Source organism: Oncorhynchus nerka, linkage group LG28 (assembly GCF_034236695.1).
Source record: "Oncorhynchus nerka isolate Pitt River linkage group LG28, Oner_Uvic_2.0, whole genome shotgun sequence".
Classification (NCBI taxonomy): domain Eukaryota; kingdom Metazoa; phylum Chordata; class Actinopteri; order Salmoniformes; family Salmonidae; genus Oncorhynchus; species Oncorhynchus nerka.
This window is the reverse complement of record NC_088423.1, coordinates 25,241,055-25,259,368: the sequence shown is the minus strand read 5'-3', so window position 1 is coordinate 25,259,368 and position 18,314 is coordinate 25,241,055. Positions and strand designations below refer to the sequence as shown.

Here is an 18,314-nt window from a genome sequence, read left to right as displayed (position 1 = left end):
GACTGATCCATTCAAAACAAGCCACCATATTTACAACCTGCATTGTGCCAATATGCCAACTATCTTCTGTTTTCCTTGATAAAAGATATATAACAGATACCCTAAACTAACCTCATCAGAGCTGTTCTCACAGACTTAGTCATTATAGCGATTGGCATAGACCATGTGTGGTAACAGTGTCGAGCAGGCTTGTAAATGGTTTCTAATTAATGTTGTTTTTTGTGACTCACAGCAAGAGTTGGCTGTAAATCTATAATGTGCCTAACAAAACAATTGTTGTTTGTGTTTCTCTCCGTTCATTACATACACTCACCGATTTCCTCAAAGAGCCTTGCATGCCATTGGTTGGGCCTGCCCTGTCCTGTAATGTTATATTCCATATCTCATGTCATTGTCCCACTGTTGAGTAATCTCCAAGTAATGGATGCAGTCATGACTTGTTTCCACAGGGCCCAACCCTCCCCTCTCAACACGTGATTGAGGTCTGCAAGAGAGTGGTGCTGGAACAGATGTCTACCTTTGCCAACTCTGTGAAGAGAACATGTGCTGCCGTGTGCCCACTCTACGGGGACGTCCCCTTGAGTGCCCCCGGTCCCACTGGACAGAAGGGAACACCGGGACCTCCAGTGAGTGTCATGTGTTAGAGTTGCTATGGTGTGTGTGTGTGTGTGTGTGTGTGTGCGCCTGTTGGTTTTATTATTATCTTAGAAATCCTCTAACAACTGAACATGGAAACTGTCTGGAGGATGCCAAGAATATATTCCTTCAAGCCTCATTACACATATGGGTTGTTTTGCTCAGGAACACTGTTGAAGTGCACACTCCATACATTATTGTGTTTCTGTGTTTCCCAGGCCAAGTTAAATGCTTACATAGCGCCAGGAGTAAGAAAGCTAAAGTATTTGGCAGTATAGATTGGAATGAAAACATTCAGACTTTCCACGTCCCTGTGAAGACAACATAAGAAGTCACAGACGAAGCACTTGCTCTGGGTTGAACGGTTCTTGGAGGGATTCACCAGCATCCCTGGAGTGGAAAGCCTTTTCCACATGTATTATGCACTAAGACAGACCCTGTTCAGGTTCCCCAAACTAAGGTATTCCACACTCTTAGAAAAAAAGGGTTCCAAAAGTGTTCTTCTGCTGTCCCCATAGGACCACCCTTTTTGGTTCCAGGTAGAACCTTTTTGGGTTTCACGTAGAACCCTCTGTAGAAAGGGTCCTAAATGCAACCCAAAAGGGTTCTTCCTCGAACCACAGAATCTCTCAGGCTAATAGAAGTTCATGAAACCACAAATGCATACAAATGCTTCTGTCAAGCATCCTGTTGTGACCTTCGATAACCAGCCAGCGATCAGGAGACAGAAATCTAATTGTGTAAATGTCTAACATTATATCTCTGTCAAAGCTCTGCACCTTACTCAAGGCTATAGATTGATGTGGTTTTAGGGCGGTAATGGCATTGACGGTATGAATGGAGAGATTGGACAACCAGGATTCTATGGGGAGGTGGGAGACACAGGCAAACAAGGACAGCCAGGTGAGAAATACTGTGCAAATGAATGACTGACAGAACTAAATTGATCTCTGCATTTTTTTAAATTACATTTTTTATTTCACCTTTATTTAACCAGGTAAGCTAGTTGAGAACAAGTTCTCATTTACAACTGCGACCTGGTCAAGACAAAGCAAAGCAGTGCGACAGAAACAACACAGAGTTACACATGGAATAAACAACCGTACAGTCAATAACACAATAGAATACAAAAAAAGGCTATATAGAGAGTGTGCAAATGGCATGAGGAGGTAAGGCAATAAATAGGCCATAGTAGCAAAGTAATTACAATTTAACAGACTAACACTGGAGTGATAGATGAGCAGATGATGATGAGCAGATTATGGTGTGTAGTGATACTGGTGTGCAAAAGAGCAGTAAAGTAAATAAAAACAATATGGGGGTGGATTGAGTGGGCTATTTACAGATGGACTATGTACAGCTGCAGCGATCGGTTAGCTGCTCAGCTAGCTGATGTTTAAAGTTAGTGAGGGAAAGGTAAGTCTCCAGCGATTTTTGCAATTCGTTCCAGTCACTGGCAGCAGAGAACTGGAAGGAAAGGCGGTCAAAGGAGGTGTTGGCTTTGGGAATGACCAGTGAGATATTCCTGCTGGAGCATGTGCTACGGGTGGGTGTTGTTATCGTGACCAGTGAGCTGAGATAAGGCGGAGCTTTACCTAGCATAGACTTATAGATGACCTGGAGCCAGTGGGTCTGGCGACGAATATGTAGCAAGGGCCAGCTAACTAGAGCATACAGGTCGCAGTGGTGGGTGGTATAAGGCGCTTTGCTAACAACTTTCCTACGCACTTTTCAGTATTTGGTATTCTTACCTTATTCAGTCATGTAACACGCTCTGCATGTGTGGCTACCTTGCACGCTCTGAATACATTTAATTCAACCACTGAAAACCCTCCCATTTGCTGGCCAAAAGATTTTCATTCAATAGGGTTTTCATTTATCTTTATTCTTTTATCTTAAGTCATCCCTTTAAATACGGTGTACCTTTTAGTTTGATTTTAGCCCACAGACATGAGAGAACAGGTTCAGATATTAGGGATCAATGAAAGAAATCCATCTAAATGCAGTATATGCATATTCGTCTCTGTTTCAGCACCAATTGATACTCTGATCTTATACATTATTTAGGTTTAGGAGAGTATTTATGAATCCTAAAAAACAGGTTTGGAGAGCCTTTACGCATGAAAGAAAGAAAACAGTGCTTTGAAAAGGGCCACATTCAGTTCTTCAACCCATGGTAATGTTGGAAGATTAGTACACATATAATTATAATAGGGATAACAGTGTACAATAGTAGGTTATACCCTCGTCTATTGATGCTTTATTGGTGGAATTATTATGGAATTACGTCAAGGTCAGAATACTGCAAATCTGTAGACACACCTCCGCCACACCTTAATTTATTCAATCTCCACCGCAAAATTTATTCAATCTCCACCGCAAACGAATACCAGGTGAATAAAACGTTATTATCATGCTTAAATTCAAGGTCAGAATAGGCATAGAGAGAAAAGTGCATAAAAGCAAAATGATGTTCCAGTTACACACTAGGGTTGGAATCGGGCCCATGACAGTATGTTTAGATCAGTCATGACGTGCATCAATATGTATTTGTTTAAAAGTAAACAATAAAACTAGTTCTTAATTTGCCTACAAATATGAAAAGAAATACCATGTCAACCAAAAGTTGAATGAAGCAGATGTGTAGCCATAACTAATTATGGCGTTGTGTGTGTTCTTGTGGTGAATTCTAATGTATTGTTTTAGGGCCTAACAATGACGTCACACTTATGGTACAATTCCCCAGCCAAGCTAATGAAATTTAAGAATATTTTACAAGCCGTTTTTTTTAAATGTATCCAGCAATGATCTCAGTAACACATGGTTGTTAATCAACATGGACAACGTGTTCCTGTGTACCAGCTCAGTCCCGGGGGCATGCATATTTTGGGGTGGTAAATTCATGGGTTTTCCTGATGTCCTTCATGTTTTGAGAACGTTGTCTTGTTCCCAGGTGATCAAGGAGACGAAGGAGACGAGGGAGCAAAGGGCCATGGCCTGCCTGGCTATATCAGAGACCAGGGACCAAAGGGCCATGGCCTGCCTGGCTATATCGGAGACCAGGGACCAAAGGGCCATGGCCTGCCTGGCTATATCGGAGACCAGGGACCAAAGGGTAACGTTACATTTCACGTTGAATCCTTTTTATCGTCTGAATAACCATTTACAGCTTATCAAAGGAAACCCAACAATAGTTTTGACAGGCCCAGTTCTATTGTAATTATTATATACTGTAACAACAGATGCTGGTTTCTTGTTAAGTAGAAGGGTGCATGTTGAATAATTTCCTTTTTCCAATGCAAATGGACATGGGAAGTCAACATAAAGTCTACTGCAAACTCTCAAAGCTGTGTAGTAGTTGGTAGGTACAGTCATTATTTACCCACTATTAGCTAACAGCCATTCCCCTCCTTTACCCACCAGGCCAACGTGGAAGACCTGGTAGAGCCTTCAATGGCACACCAGGACGAGAGGGCGAGAGAGGCCATGTAGGCCGGCCTGGACTAAGAGGGCACCCAGGACTACGAGGAGTCCCAGGTGTGTGTCAGACCACTGGGTGTGCTCTGCTAAACAACAACACAACCAATGGATCACATCAGAATGCACCCCAGAGGTTGAGAAGACGCCCATAGAGGCAAAGAGGAAACTTTTGACCAAGCTGCATGTTTGTATCATGAAAGGAGGAGTGGGGGAGGGGTGGATTGGTAGAGAGAGGAGATTTTTGGTTTATAAATGTATTAAAATCAAAGTCAAAATGCTTCAATGTAAATATGCATCCAATCTCCACTGCGAAAGACTGAGATTCACCCATTTTACTTTCTTGAACAAATCTGCTCTAGAAACTTGTACTGTAGGCCTTAAAACAACATCCCATTCTCATGGTTCATTTGAAAAATACACCAATAGCTAGTAGTTAGTAAAAATGCCTTGATTTGAAAGTTTATTTGACACATTTTATTTAAACTGGTCCTAGTTGTCTTCAAATGTCACTGATCTTTATAATAAAAGCAAAAAAAGTTTTTACTAACTTATTTTACTGTAACAATTCCTCCACTGTTTTCTTTTTTATTATGATATATCATTGAGAACATATTATTATAGAATACAAAATCAAGTGTACAATTCTTAATTGTAATTCACAAATTGTTCAGCAAAGTGTTTATCACAATTCTGTTGAAGCATGCTAGCTACTTAAATCAATAACAGTTACTGTTGGCCAATGGTTGCTGTTATGGCTAGCAGTTACTGTTAGCCATTGGTTGCTCTTTTGGCTAGCAGCTAATGTTAGCCAATGGTTACTGTTATGGCTAGTAGCTACTGATAGCCAACGGTTTGTGTTATGGCTAGCAGCTAATGATTACTCATCTGGCATGCAGCTACCCTTAGCCAATGGTTACTGTTATGGCTAGCAGCATACTGTTATAGTCAAATGTCTTTTCAAAATAACAGTTTGTGTCAGTCTGTGCCTAATGTCAGTTGTGAAGTCATGCGTTATTTGATTAAGTTTTTGTATGCCTTGTTACTAGCAGGTTTAAGTGTCATCCAGAAGGCATAATGTTGGTTCATTATGAAGTAACCAACAAAACGACCTCTTGTAGTGGAAAGATCTGGAACATAAATGTGAATAAAAAAGAACAGTACACATTGTGTGCCTGTTTTTGATTGTGTTTCAGGCCTAGACAGTTATCGCATGACATGCATTATTCTATATCTGGTAGATTGAGGCTTGTTAAATTCATGAGTCCCATGTGTTTTATTTATAATTCTGTAATGAGACGATGTCTCAATGTCTGTACATTTCACAAGATGTTTGCTTGCATATCTTTAAGTGAAAACATGGTTATGATTGTAGACAAACACGAAAACGAATCATAACTCCCACAACATCAACAGGTCTGTTCTCATGTTTGAGAATTAATTAACAGCTGTGTTGGATGTGCTTCTGTTTTGAAATCTGTCTTTCGCTCACATGCAAAATACAATCAAAAGATATATTTATCATTTAATGCCTCCTTCTTCTTCTTCTTCTTCTTCTTCTCAGATCTCTTTCCTGAGTGTAGGTTAAGGGCTGGATTCAATCCGTATTGCAGAAGTATTGTGGAAGATCCTCGCTATACTGTAGTGATTGAAATTTAAAGGCAATGTTCCTGTGTTCGTGAAGACTGCGTTCACGGTAACTGCTGCATTACCTTTACATTTTAACACGGATCTTCTGCAAAACGGATTGAATCCAGCCCTAACATACAAATGGGTTACTATGTAGTGTACATGGGTTGCCCTGTTCCACATACCAGGCCCATTGGAGTGGAAACAGAAACAGGTCCTGTGGGGGAGCACACGAGGGTCTCTCCTGTCTTCAGTTGCTTCACGAGATCAGTGTTTGTCAGACGTTAGAGGATTGTCTGAGAGTAACTAGAGTAACTTTTCACGAAAACGTCTGTAGAGTCAACGGTTTACCTCTTTACAGTGTGTTTATTAGATATCCCTGTGAGAGACCCACATAGGTGGCCATCCTTTTCTCCCATCTTCTTGATGACACCTCAGCTGTAGCTGCAGGCCTGCAGCATCCTGGGCTGCGTAAGCGGAGCTCTCCTCTACTTTGCTCTGTGGGGTTCCTTCATTTCAGAGGATGTTCTGTTCTGTCCTGGCCAATTCTCTCCATGAAAAATCTTGTTATTATTCCACTCACACTTTCTCAGTCAGCCTGATCACTCGCCTCAGCAAAGCATCATACTAATCTATGTGGCCAACCGCACAAGTGATCATGTTAATTGCCGTTTATTGCATGGAATTATAAACCATTACCACTCCACAGATGCACCGTGCCAATAGCAAGAAGCTGGTTTGTTATTGTGAGGTTCAAATTGAGGGCAGTGATATTAAGGTTTAAAGAGAGGAACATGCTTTATTTCATCTTCAGTTAACCGTGAAGAACCGCCGGAATGGGTTTACATTACTGACAAGCCAACAAAACAAAATCTACCTGTGTTATTGTACAACGACTCCAACATGTCTGAGGCTGGATTATGTGGGCAAAAGAGGAAAATAATATTATCTTATTGATGTCATTAAATTATATTAAGATGGAAAAGTGGTCATCGCAAGAGGGAGAGGGTATTCTCTACAGTTGGAGTACTAGCCCTTCCATCCAAAGTATACTACAGGCTATGTAAGAAGAGTAGGGGAGATTCTCAATTGAGCAAAAGTCCTATCCTCTCCTCGACTCCTCTGTCCTCCTCCCCTCCTTGACCAGGAAACTGAAAAGTGGGAGAGAGTGTCAGTTTGGCACGCGCTGAAATCAGTGATGTCATCACGTTTTATTAAATAGAACCATGTGTTTACAAGACCATGGTGCTTGCCTACGGAGCTGTGAGGGGAACGGCACCTCAGTACCTCCAGGCTCTGATCAGGCCCTACACCCAAACAAGGGCACTGCGTTCATCCACCTTTTTGCATCAGCCCAGTCAAAACTGTTCGCTGCTCTCAATGGTGGAACAAACTCCCTCACGACGCCAGATTGGCCAATCACCACCTTCCGGAGACACCTGTCTTTAAGGAATACCTAGGATAGGATAAAGTAATCCCTCTCACCCCTCCCCTGAAAAGATTTAGATGTGTTCCACTGGAGGTTAAGGTGAATGCACCAATTTGTAAGTCGCTCTGGATAAGAGCGTCTGCTAAATGACTTAAATGTAAATGTAATGTAAATGTTTATGCCAGAGACGTCCTGTTTTTTGCATGGGCTGTGTCTCAATCGACTGAGCCAGTATTGGCCATTCGCCTTTGCGGTACACAGTCGCTTCACGAGATCAGTGTTTGTCAGACGTTGGAGGATTGTCTGAGAGTAACTAGAGTAACTTTTCACGAAAACGTCTATAGAGTCAACGGTTTGACCCTAATATGACCCCACAACAGAAAGCTGAGACTCTCACGAAACCGGACATTGGCTGTTTTGCTCCACAAGCTTCACAAGATTCAGGATGTTCAAATTAATAGAAGTGAATAGGGAATAGAATGTGCCAAAACTCCAGGGGTAAAATATGTCTCGACATGTTTTTCATTTTTTTGTCCTGAGTTTTCTTATATCTCTCAGATATAGGACAGGCACTTCAAAACATATTTCATTTTGATTTATTTTTGGACTTTCAGTTTTTCCACGCATAAAAGGATTATTCAATGCGTTTCTATGGGCTAATAACAGTAAATGGTATGATCATCTCAAAACAATTCCATATGTTAGTTTAGTAGATATCGCCCTCTAAAGGCTTAGACTCAAGAGGGTTTTGAGGCTAAGTTCATTGTTAGAACCTTTGAGCCTTAAGATGCTTTTGGGAAACCAGGGCCAGAACACTCCTGTTGAAGAGCCTTCATTTCACATTTCGAAAATGTTAGAGCGACACGACTCCCAGGGATTTTCTAGTTTTCCAGGTGTTCCCGTTGAAAAGTCATCCATCATGGCAGTGTAAACCACAGATTAAGCATTTGTCCAGTGTGGAACTCAGTTGCCAGAAGACTGGCAACAGGTGGGCCCTATACCACCAGGGTACGCAGAGACACATGGTAGCTCAGGTCTGATTCAGGAAGTCTCTGCTGCTTGACTTCAGAACATGTCTAATGGATTTTGCAAAGAAACTCTCTGTGCTATATTGGAGTGCTCTGAGCAGCTGGAAGATGGTTGTATGTTATTTCAGGCAATTGAATGATGGGTTTGTGTTTTTGATGAGAATAATATCAATGCTTGCTACACTTGCTTATGGTGCTTGTGAGTTTCCAGTGGTTTCCTTTAGGATGAGGGTGATGATGCCTTCGCTATGGAGGTGATGGAGGCATATCATGTGGAGAAACAGAATCCTGTTCTACACGTCTCTCCATTCCATCAGAGCATGTCCAAGAGGGATATACAGCTGCAAATCTGAGGTGCACCATTTCAGCCTAACATTTACTGTCAGGAGAATTTCAATTGACATGTCATCATCTTGCTCGATATATGTAAGCTAATATTGACTCTCCAAAGTGTTGGGAGGAAATTAGTCTCAATAGTTTCCTGTTTATTAGACAAAGTAGTTAAAAAGTTTCATTGGGGCCCTTGAAGCTGTGAAGTCTTAAAAATGTAGCATGTCTGGTCAAGTTTGGGAATGCACCTACAACCTTCACGTTGTCATTTCAGTCACTTACACTATACAGCCCAGACTATGTTGTTAGGTTGAGCACCTACTACAAATGTACTAGCTCACTACAACGTTTTGACCAATCAGCTGGTGACCCTTACATGTGAAACACCAATAAATATTCTGTTGGATTATATTTTTCGGGCGATGTACTGTTAGTAGACCATTTTTATGAATTGACAACATTTTCCAGGGCACCACTCAATTTCCTGTTGACTTGACAACTAACTAAAGGTATGCTAGATACTTTATGTAAAATTCCGTCACCAACATTTCAACAAAACAGCCATGTTTCTGACATGATTGATCTCTCTATTAGCATGCTGTCTTCATGGGGTTATGTTAGACATTTATCTTTTATAGATGCCCCCCTATCATGACACAATCATGTCAAAACAGTAAGCAGTATTTTATTACATCAGCTTTTAACTATTTAGCTCATATGTAACAGCGTGTATCAATAGCGTAAACACCTTTTTTCCTCGAAGAGATGCCGATCATATTTGAATTCATATATCCTCCTACAGTATCTGGACAGCATTTAATGTGCAGTTTATCTTAGTTATAGTACACTTTATATTACACTGAGTCTTTGGTTCCCTTAGTAGGTCAGGTTGGGAAGTGATCTTGATGTGTACAATATGTGTATTTTTAGTCTCATTAGATCTACATTCTGCAGGCCTAACATTGTGTCTTCTGGGCGGCACTGAGAGTATTACAGCCTGTACATGCATTCTGAAACTGGCACTGTTAATCATTGCAATACTTAGGTGCAGAAAGCCAAAACAAACGGAGTCTCATTTGTTGATCAGGCCAGGATGGTGCAGAGTTATGAAACTCAAACTGATATGATTAAACTAACGTCTACAACAACATTCTCAACTGATATCAGATTTGGCTGGACATTTCTGATGAATTTCAGCTGTAAGGGTACTAGGAACGGTACCTTTTCACAGTCATTTTTTGCACCATTTTCTTTGCTCACTTGTAGAAGATGATCTCCTGCTGTCCACCTTGGTAAGTCCCTTCCATGACCACATAATGGGGAGATGACAATGGAGAGATGACAATGGAGATATGGAGGCCCATAGGAAATTAGGCTACAAAGCAATGGAAAGGAACGCATGCAGCCTTATGTATAATACACCCTGGCTCCCGGAACCCTCCAGACTCCATGTTTCTACCCTCACCCACCGTACACAATCCAAACCCTCAGCGGCTTGGAAGCATGCTGTACTTGTTACTACTATTTTCCCCTGGCACTGACAGAACGGGGCTGTCTGTCAATATTTCTTATCTGCCTCTCTTTAAGCCTGGATAATCGAGAGTGGCTGTTGGCCAGTTAAAAAGTCGGAAAGGACAGAGAGAGAGGGGAGGAACAAAAGAGAGAGAGGGAAAGAGAGAGGGGAGAGAGACAAAGCAAGAGAAAGGGAGAGAGGAAAAGAGAGAGCGATAGAGAGAGATGGAAAGTGGATGGAGAGGGGAGGCTTTCACTCATAGGAGGAACATTTGGTGCAGTGCTGAAACTTCTTCCCCAAACCCAGCTTCTTCTTCTGCCTAGAGATCGCCACGGCTATGGCCACAGGACACCTATGAGAAGGCGACCGCACACACTGACAAGAGGACTCTGTCTCCACTAACCTCTGGTAACTTTTTGGGGGGGGGGGGTTCTTTTGCCATTTTGTGAAAACTACATTTTGTACACTTGTTGAATTTGGGTCTCAAAGGGACTTTGATGACAATACGTGTATCTACGGTATGCTAAAGAATGTTTCACGTTGAAATGATTAAATTAATAGTTTCTTGTTTGAAAATGGTTTATTATGAAATTGCTTAATGCAATGTAAGGCAAGTAACACCTGTTGGAGTACCTCATTGCATCCTTTTTGGATAAATCATTAGTATGGACTTTTAGTACAATTTCAAATCGTTGACATGCAATTTGTTTCGGTGTGTTGTAGTGTGTTGTAGCTTTCACTGAAGCTTTGTGCTTATCAATGTCTCAATAGATGTGATAATCTACTAGTGTGTAGATTCCTATGATCTGAGCTGCTGTAGTGGCAGACAGCAGGTAGCAAACTAAAGACATTAAGAGGAGTTATCAGTCCCTTGTATGTCCCACTGTCATATGCAAAGAATTAATGGAATTATTCAACTGAACTTAGCTGGGAGCTCAACTGACTCTGCTGGGCCCTCGTCTGAGTCTCCTTGTAAACCGACAAAAAAAGGTTTTGGGAAAAAAATCCATAGAGGTACCAAGACCAGGGGCTTGCATTTATTATTTTCATGAGTTTCTGCAGTTGTGACATATGTGAACAAAACAAAAGCTAGGCAATCCCAAAAGTAAACCCCTGTAGTTCATTCTAAAATAGGAACATGTTGACAGTGAAATACCCCTCCCAGGCTCCAAGTGGTTCAGTCCACTGTGATGATAAGGGTTCATGGTTGTCATTACTTTATTTGATTTTTGAGTTGATATAATGTTTTGGCTTTTCCCTCATTGCCTGAGGAACTTGGCAGTAATACATTTCCACCTCATTTTGGCGAAGTAGTACATACTGAACAGCAGATGTTGATTTTGGGATGGAATAACTTTTTATTGCATTATTTTAAGCAATTAAGTTTAAAATGTAAATGTTGACATGTTGAAGACAGTCATTTAAGACTGCAGGTGTACAGTGCCTTCGGAAAGTATTCAGACCCCTTGACTTTTTCCACATTTTCTTAGGTTACAGCCTTATTCTTAAATGGATTAAATAGTTTCCCCTCATCAATCTACACACAATACCACATAATGACAAAGCAAAAACAGGTTTTTATTAAATTAATACAAATTAAAACATGAAATATCACATTTATATGAGTATTCAGACCTTTTACTCAGTACATGTTTCAAGCAGACCACCATAGTCCCTGTGCCCAAGAACACGAAGGCAACCTGCCTAAATGACTACAGACCCATAGCACTCATGTCCGTAGCCATGAAGTGCTTTGAAAGGCAGGTAATGGCTCACATCAACACCACTATCCCAGAAACCCTAAACCCACTCCAATTTGAATAACGCCCAAACAGATCCACAGATGATGCAATCTCTATTGCACTCCACACTGCCCTTTCCCACATGGACAAAAGGAACACCTATGTGAGAATGCCATTCATTGACGACAGCTCAGTGTTGAACACCATAGTACCATCAAAGCTCATCACTAAGCTAAGGATCCTGGGACTAAACACATCCCTCTGCAACTGGATCCTGGACTTCCTGACGGGCCGCCCCCAGGTGGTGAGGGTAGGTAGCAACACATCTGCCACGCTGATCCTCAACACTGGAGCCCCCCAGGGGTGCGTGCCCGGTCCACTCCTGTACTCCCTGTTCACCCACGAATGCATGGCCAGGCACGACTCTAACGCCATCATTAAACTTGCAGACAACACAACAGTGGTAGGCCTGATCACCGACAACGACGAGACAGCCTATAGGGAGGAAGTCAGAGACCTGGCCGGGTGGTGCCAGAATAACAACCTATCCCTCAATGTAACCAAGACTAAGGAGATTATTGTGGACTACAGGAAAAGGAGGACCGAGCATGCCCCCATTCTCATCGACAGGGCTGTAGTGGAGCAGGTTGAGAGCTTCAAGTTCCTTGCGGTCCACATCAACAACAAACTAGAATGGTCCAAACACACCAAGACAGTCGTGAAGAGGGCACAACAAAGCCTATTCCCCCTCAGGAAACTAAAAAGATTTGGCATGGGTCCTGAGATCCTCAAAAGGTTCTACAGCTGCAACATCGAGAGCTTTGCATCACTGCATGGTATTGCAATTGCTCAGCCTCTGACCGCAAGGCACTACAGAGGGTAGTGCGTACGGCCCAGTACATCACTGGGGCTAAGCTGCCTGCCATCCAGGACCTCTACACCAGGCGGTGTCAGAGGAAGGCCCTAAAAATTCTGTTGGAAGGTGAACCTTCACCCCAGTCTGAGGTCCTGAGAACTCTGGAGCAGATTTTCATCAAGGATCTCTCTGTACTTTGCTCCGTTCATCTTTGCCTCAATCCTGACCAGTCTCCCAGTCTCTGCCGCTGAAAGGCATCCCTACATCATGATGCTGACACCACCATGCTTCACCGTAGGGATGGTGCCAGGTGTCCTCCAGACATGACGCTTGGCATTCAGGACAAATAGTTCAATCTTGGTTTCATCAGACCAGAGAATCTGGTTTCTCATGGGCTGATAGTCTTTAGGCACCTTTTGGCAAACTCCAAGCAGGCTGTCATGTGCCATTTACTGATGAGTAGCTTCCATCTGGCCACTCTACCATTAAGGCCTGATTGGTGGAGTGCTGCAGAGATGGTTATCCTTCTGGAAGGTTCTCCTATCTCCACAGAGGAACTCTAGAGCTCCGTCAGAATGACCATCGGGTTTTTGGTCACCTCCCTGACCAAGACCCTTCTCCCCCGATTGCTCAGTTTGGCCAGGTGGCCAGCTGTAGGAAGAGTCTCGGTCGTTCCAAGCTTCTTCCAATTAAGATTGATGGAGGCCATTGTGTTCTTGGGGATCTTAAATGCTGCAGAAATGTTTTGGTACTGTTCCCCAGATCTGTGCCCCGACACTTTCCTGTCTTGGAGCTCTACAGACAATTCCATCGACCTCATGGCTTGGTTTTTTCTCTGACATGCACTGTCAACTGTGGGACCTTATATAAACAGTTGTGTGCCTTTCCAAATCATGTTCACTCAATTGCATTTACCACAGGTGAATCTCCCCAAATGCAGGTGTGCCAAGCATGTAGCATCATACCCAAGAATACTCAAGGCTGTAATCGCTGCCAAAGGTGCTTCAACAAAGTACTGAGTAAAGGTTCTGAATACGTATGTATTTCAGTTTTTTATTTTTAATAAATTAGCAAACATTTCTAAAAACCTGTTTTTGCTTTGTCACTATGGGGTATTGTGTGTAGATTGATGAGCATTTAAAAAGCATTTTTTTTTAATAAGGCTGAAACCTAACAAAATGTGAAAAAAGTCAAAGGGTCTGAATACTTCCCGAAGCCACTGTATACCTACAGTCTTAAATGACTGTCTTTAATATGTCAACCTTTGCATTTTATACAGTGCCTTCAGAAAGTATTCAGACCACTTGACTTATATGGGGGATTGGAAATTATGCTGGCAATTACATTGATGGAAGCTACAATCTATCTGCAATATTAAAGCTGATTAACCCCCCAATTTTAAGTTAAAAAAAGGCTGCAGGTGCTAACCTTGAAATAGCCATTTAGTGCACCTACAGTAGTGAAAACCATTCATCAACTTTTATCCTTAACAACAGCTCTATGATGTAGAAGAAAATAGTAACCAAAGACTGTGGGTAAGAACCAGATCGAGGAACCAGAAAATCTGTATTGTGTTTTTAGTCTAGTTAACTCTTCTGGTAGCACCTTTTCTGGAAAAGTAGGAGGAATCAGCTGTTCAACATGAGCTTCCCGACTCCCTTGTCCAGCTGGATGCAACCCACCAGGCATTATATAAATATTGTACTCAGTATTACTGCAAACTAGATGAATAACTCAGACTCTAAATCCCTCAAGGAATTGGGAGTCATGTTTTGGGTTCAAGTTTTAGGAAATATGTCTGGCAGAAGAATCATTATGTTGGTTATGTTGTCTTTTTTTAGGGGGGGGTTATAATAACTGCACACCGGCGTCATTATTCCTGCCATTCTGTCATCTTGACCAAGGTGGAGAGCTATAAAGTGCCCCAATAACATCAGAGGTCAATGAGTGGGTCATAGAAGGGAAAAAAGCCATATGGTGAATGCGCGCTTGGTTGGGTTGTGTATCGGAGGACGCATGACTTTCAACCTTCGCCTCTCCCGAGCCCATACGGGAGTTGTAGCGATGAGACAAGATAGTAGCTACTAACAGTTGGATACCACGAAATTGGGGAGAAAAAGGGGGTAAAATTCAACAATAAATAAATAAATAAATAAAACAAATGTAAAAAATTAAATGGGTAATTTTAGAGAATTTTCTGGCATGTATTCCCGGGTGGTGCATACTCCAACAAGCGCTAATGTATAGTAGCACATTAACTTTGGCATCCAATCAGGTCTCTTTATCTCTTGGACAATGGTTGCCATCCATTTGTCATGACTACATGTGTTTGGTCACTATCCAGAGCAGGAATTTCACTGTCTGACACAGTAAATGAATTCCATGTGGTTTCGGCAGAAATGTAGAATTATCCAGATCGGAGGGAAGTCGATAGAGGGAAAAGCCATGCTGACTGGCTCATGTCACAGTGTTGCTTTCCAGCGACTTCCCCCGGTGCTCAGGACGGGTTGGGGGGAAAGGGCTGGAACAAAATGGCCGGCTCTACCGTGGCAGCTTGGCCCCTCACTGAGCTGTGCCTCAAATCCTGGGTCAGAGAGTGGAAAAACCCAGTCATGTTATGGCTGTGACAACAAACAGACAGCACAGTTACATATGGTGGACGAGGGTTAGATCTCGGTCATTGCAGAATTGACCTATCCAAGTCTAGTCATTGTCTCAGGAAAACCCACTGCTTTAGGTTAATTGGTTGGATTGACTGAGCTTACCAAAGTCCATACCTACCTTCATTCACACAAATGCTCACAAATGCTCACAAATGCTTTCTATGGAGCATACTGTACAATATATGTTCCTCAGTGGAGGCTGCTGAGGGGAGGAAGGCTCATAATAATGGCTGGAACGGAGTGAATGGAATGGCATCAAACACATGGAAACCATGTGTTTGATACCAGTCCACCTATTCCACTCCAGCCATTACCGTGAGCCTGTCCTCCTCAAATAACGTGCCACCAACCTCCTGTGCAGTTCCTCATTCCTAGCTGCTTCTTTTTATATCTGCAGTTTCTTACTTTCACTTGCTGGAAACTGCAATGAAATACACAGTTTCCTAAAGAAGCCAGAGAGAAACAAAGAAGTATGGCTAAAAGTATACTGAGTACTCACACAGAGAGAGAGAGAGACTTCAAAATGTTCTTCCATGTTTCATTGTCACTAACACAGACTTATATTCCATTGTAAATTGCTTTATCTTGTTTACAACAAATGCAATATACTGACCCTCCATTTTTTGTCACAGTTGTCTACTTTAAATATTTAAGATATGCATTGCATGGAATTCAAGTAAGAATAGTGACGAGTAAGAAAAACAGTCTGCAGTTCATTGATTTGTTAACTGATAGGAATAATTGGAATGACAATCTCAGCTATGCATGTGTTGTTTCCCTTTCCCTATAGGTGCACATTTGGAGTTTGGTACTTCAGTATCATGCGTTACAAAACCAGATCCATGCATTGTGTCTTGCCCTGTCTGTGCTTCATGCTCCTTCACTTGTCTTGTGCAGCACAAGATGAGGACATGAGATTCAGTAAGAGTGCTTCTGTCTTCATCGTTATATGTGACACATTTTCATTGCATGGTGTCCATTATCGCTCACTGTTACTATAAATGCAGAATGGATGTTCAGGAAAGCTTTCTATGTACTGTATTGGTAAAGGCCATTCCTTTATAAGAAGTGAATACTCTTCATTCATCTTTTTTTCAAGGCTGTGTAAAACCACTCATCTTTATCATCTCTCTTACAGGTTGTAAAACTGTTGCAAGCGATTTGGTCTTTATCCTAGACGGCTCATGGAGTGTAGCTGATGTGAACTTTGAACTAGTCAAGCGATGGCTCGTCAACATCACCACAAGCTTTAACATCGGCCAGAAGTTCACCCAGGTCGGTGTGGTCCAATACAGTGATGATCCAATCATAAATATCCCGTTAGGGAAGCACCTTCGTAGCAAGGATCTCATCAGAGCCATGGAATCCATCGACTACATGGGGGGAAACACAAGAACTGGGACGGCCATACAGTTCGCTAGCGACAAACTATTTAACCTGTCTGAACGAGGCCCTAAGGGTGTTGCTAGAATCGCTGTGGTCCTAACAGACGGAAAGTCACAAGATGAGGTGAAAGCAGCAGCAGAGGAAGCCAGGAGAAGAGGAATAATAATATTTGCCATTGGTGTGGGATCTGAGACGGAAGAGGAGGAGTTGAACGCTATTGGAAACAAGCCCTCCTCCACCTATGTGTTTTATGTCGATGACTATAAAGCTATTTCCAAGATCCGTGAGACCATAAGGCAGAAGTTGTGTGAAGGTAGGCATTTTCTAATGAAGAAATGGGGATTCTCATGAGCCCCATCCTTCAGCTTTATAACAAACCAAGTGGTGGGGCTGACATTTCTGTTGTTCAAAATTAAGGTGTGGTTCTCTAAAAACCCTTCGGTTGATTTAACATGTTTGCACATTGCTAAACATTCAAGCTCTTAAGAAACAGGAAATGTCTTGAAATATGTTTTCTCAAGATCTAATGATTGTGAATCTAATGTTTTCTGAAGTTGTTGACTGCGTTGGATGACAAGCCAAACTGTGTCAAGAGAGTCATGTCAACGTGATGTCACTGCTTCAGGGTGAAGGTTAGGGAAGCAATTGCTAGAACACCAGGTTAAACTTTTATTGACCTATACCTAATCTTTGTAAAACTGAAAGGGGTACAGTATGTGCATGGCTTTTGGCACTTGGTGTCATGGTAGTCGACATAACAAGAATGTTGAAAATACTTCTAAAACAGAAGAGTTTTATCAAGAACAACACCCAGAACAAAACGGTACCTATTTGAAAGGTTGTATCCACATTCAAACAATAAGGAAGTATGATCCCTTGTAAATGAATAGCCTACTGGGACTAGAAGGTGATTTTCCATTAAAGAACAATTGTGGGACTTGCTTTATCTCTTTGAAAGTATTTTTGTGGTAGTGGAAGAAGTGTTCTATGTTTAGATTTAAATGCAGAGAAGTAGACTAAGATTTTGTCTAACTTGTTGGGAAAGTAGTTAACTGTCACGTTGTATAATGATCAGAGACATGTGCAGGAATACATAATAGGGGGGCTTTATTACTCCCTCCAAAAATACATGTCATGAAAAATGCACGGGGACGAATCCCAAAACAAACACGTATATAAAATACACAGGGATGTAACCCAAACAAAAGAGTGAGGTTTAAACCTCTAATAACTACACAGGACAAGACCAGTAAAAACACTACACGAGACCCAAAATAACAAGTGCACAATACACATACCACATACCAACTTCAGTGGTATGTCATCAATGGTAAAAACAATAACACATACAGTGCCAGTGAACATTTTGGACACACCTACTCATTCAAGTTTTCTTTTATTTTTTTAACTATTTTCTATATTGTTGAATAATAGTGAAGACATCACAGCTATGAAATGACACATTTGAAATCATGTAGTAACCAAAAAAGTGTTAAACAAATTAAAATTAATTTTATATTTTACATTCTTCAAAGTAGTCACCCTTTGCCTTGATTAAAGCCTTTCACATTCTTGGCCTTCTCTCAACCAGCTTCACCTGTAATGCTTTTCCAACAGTCTTGAAG

General features: G+C 41.7%; 1 protein-coding gene and 1 pseudogene across 1 annotated transcript in view; both read left to right on the top strand.

Annotated features, from left to right (window-relative positions):
* The window catches only part of LOC115113047 (collagen alpha-1(IX) chain-like), a 29,486-nt pseudogene extending 24,208 nt beyond the window's left edge, over positions 1–5,278 (top strand).
* Positions 5,279–10,214: 4,936 nt separating this feature from the next.
* Positions 10,215–18,314, top strand: part of LOC115113045 (collagen alpha-1(XXI) chain-like) — a 65,373-nt gene continuing 57,273 nt past the window's right edge. The window contains exons 1-3 of the mRNA XM_029640247.2: positions 10,215–10,450; positions 16,094–16,224; positions 16,442–17,002. Of these exons, the coding sequence (XP_029496107.1) occupies positions 16,125–16,224; positions 16,442–17,002 (661 nt within the window). The 5' untranslated portion in view covers positions 10,215–10,450; positions 16,094–16,124. The remainder of the gene's footprint in view (positions 10,451–16,093; positions 16,225–16,441; positions 17,003–18,314) is intronic.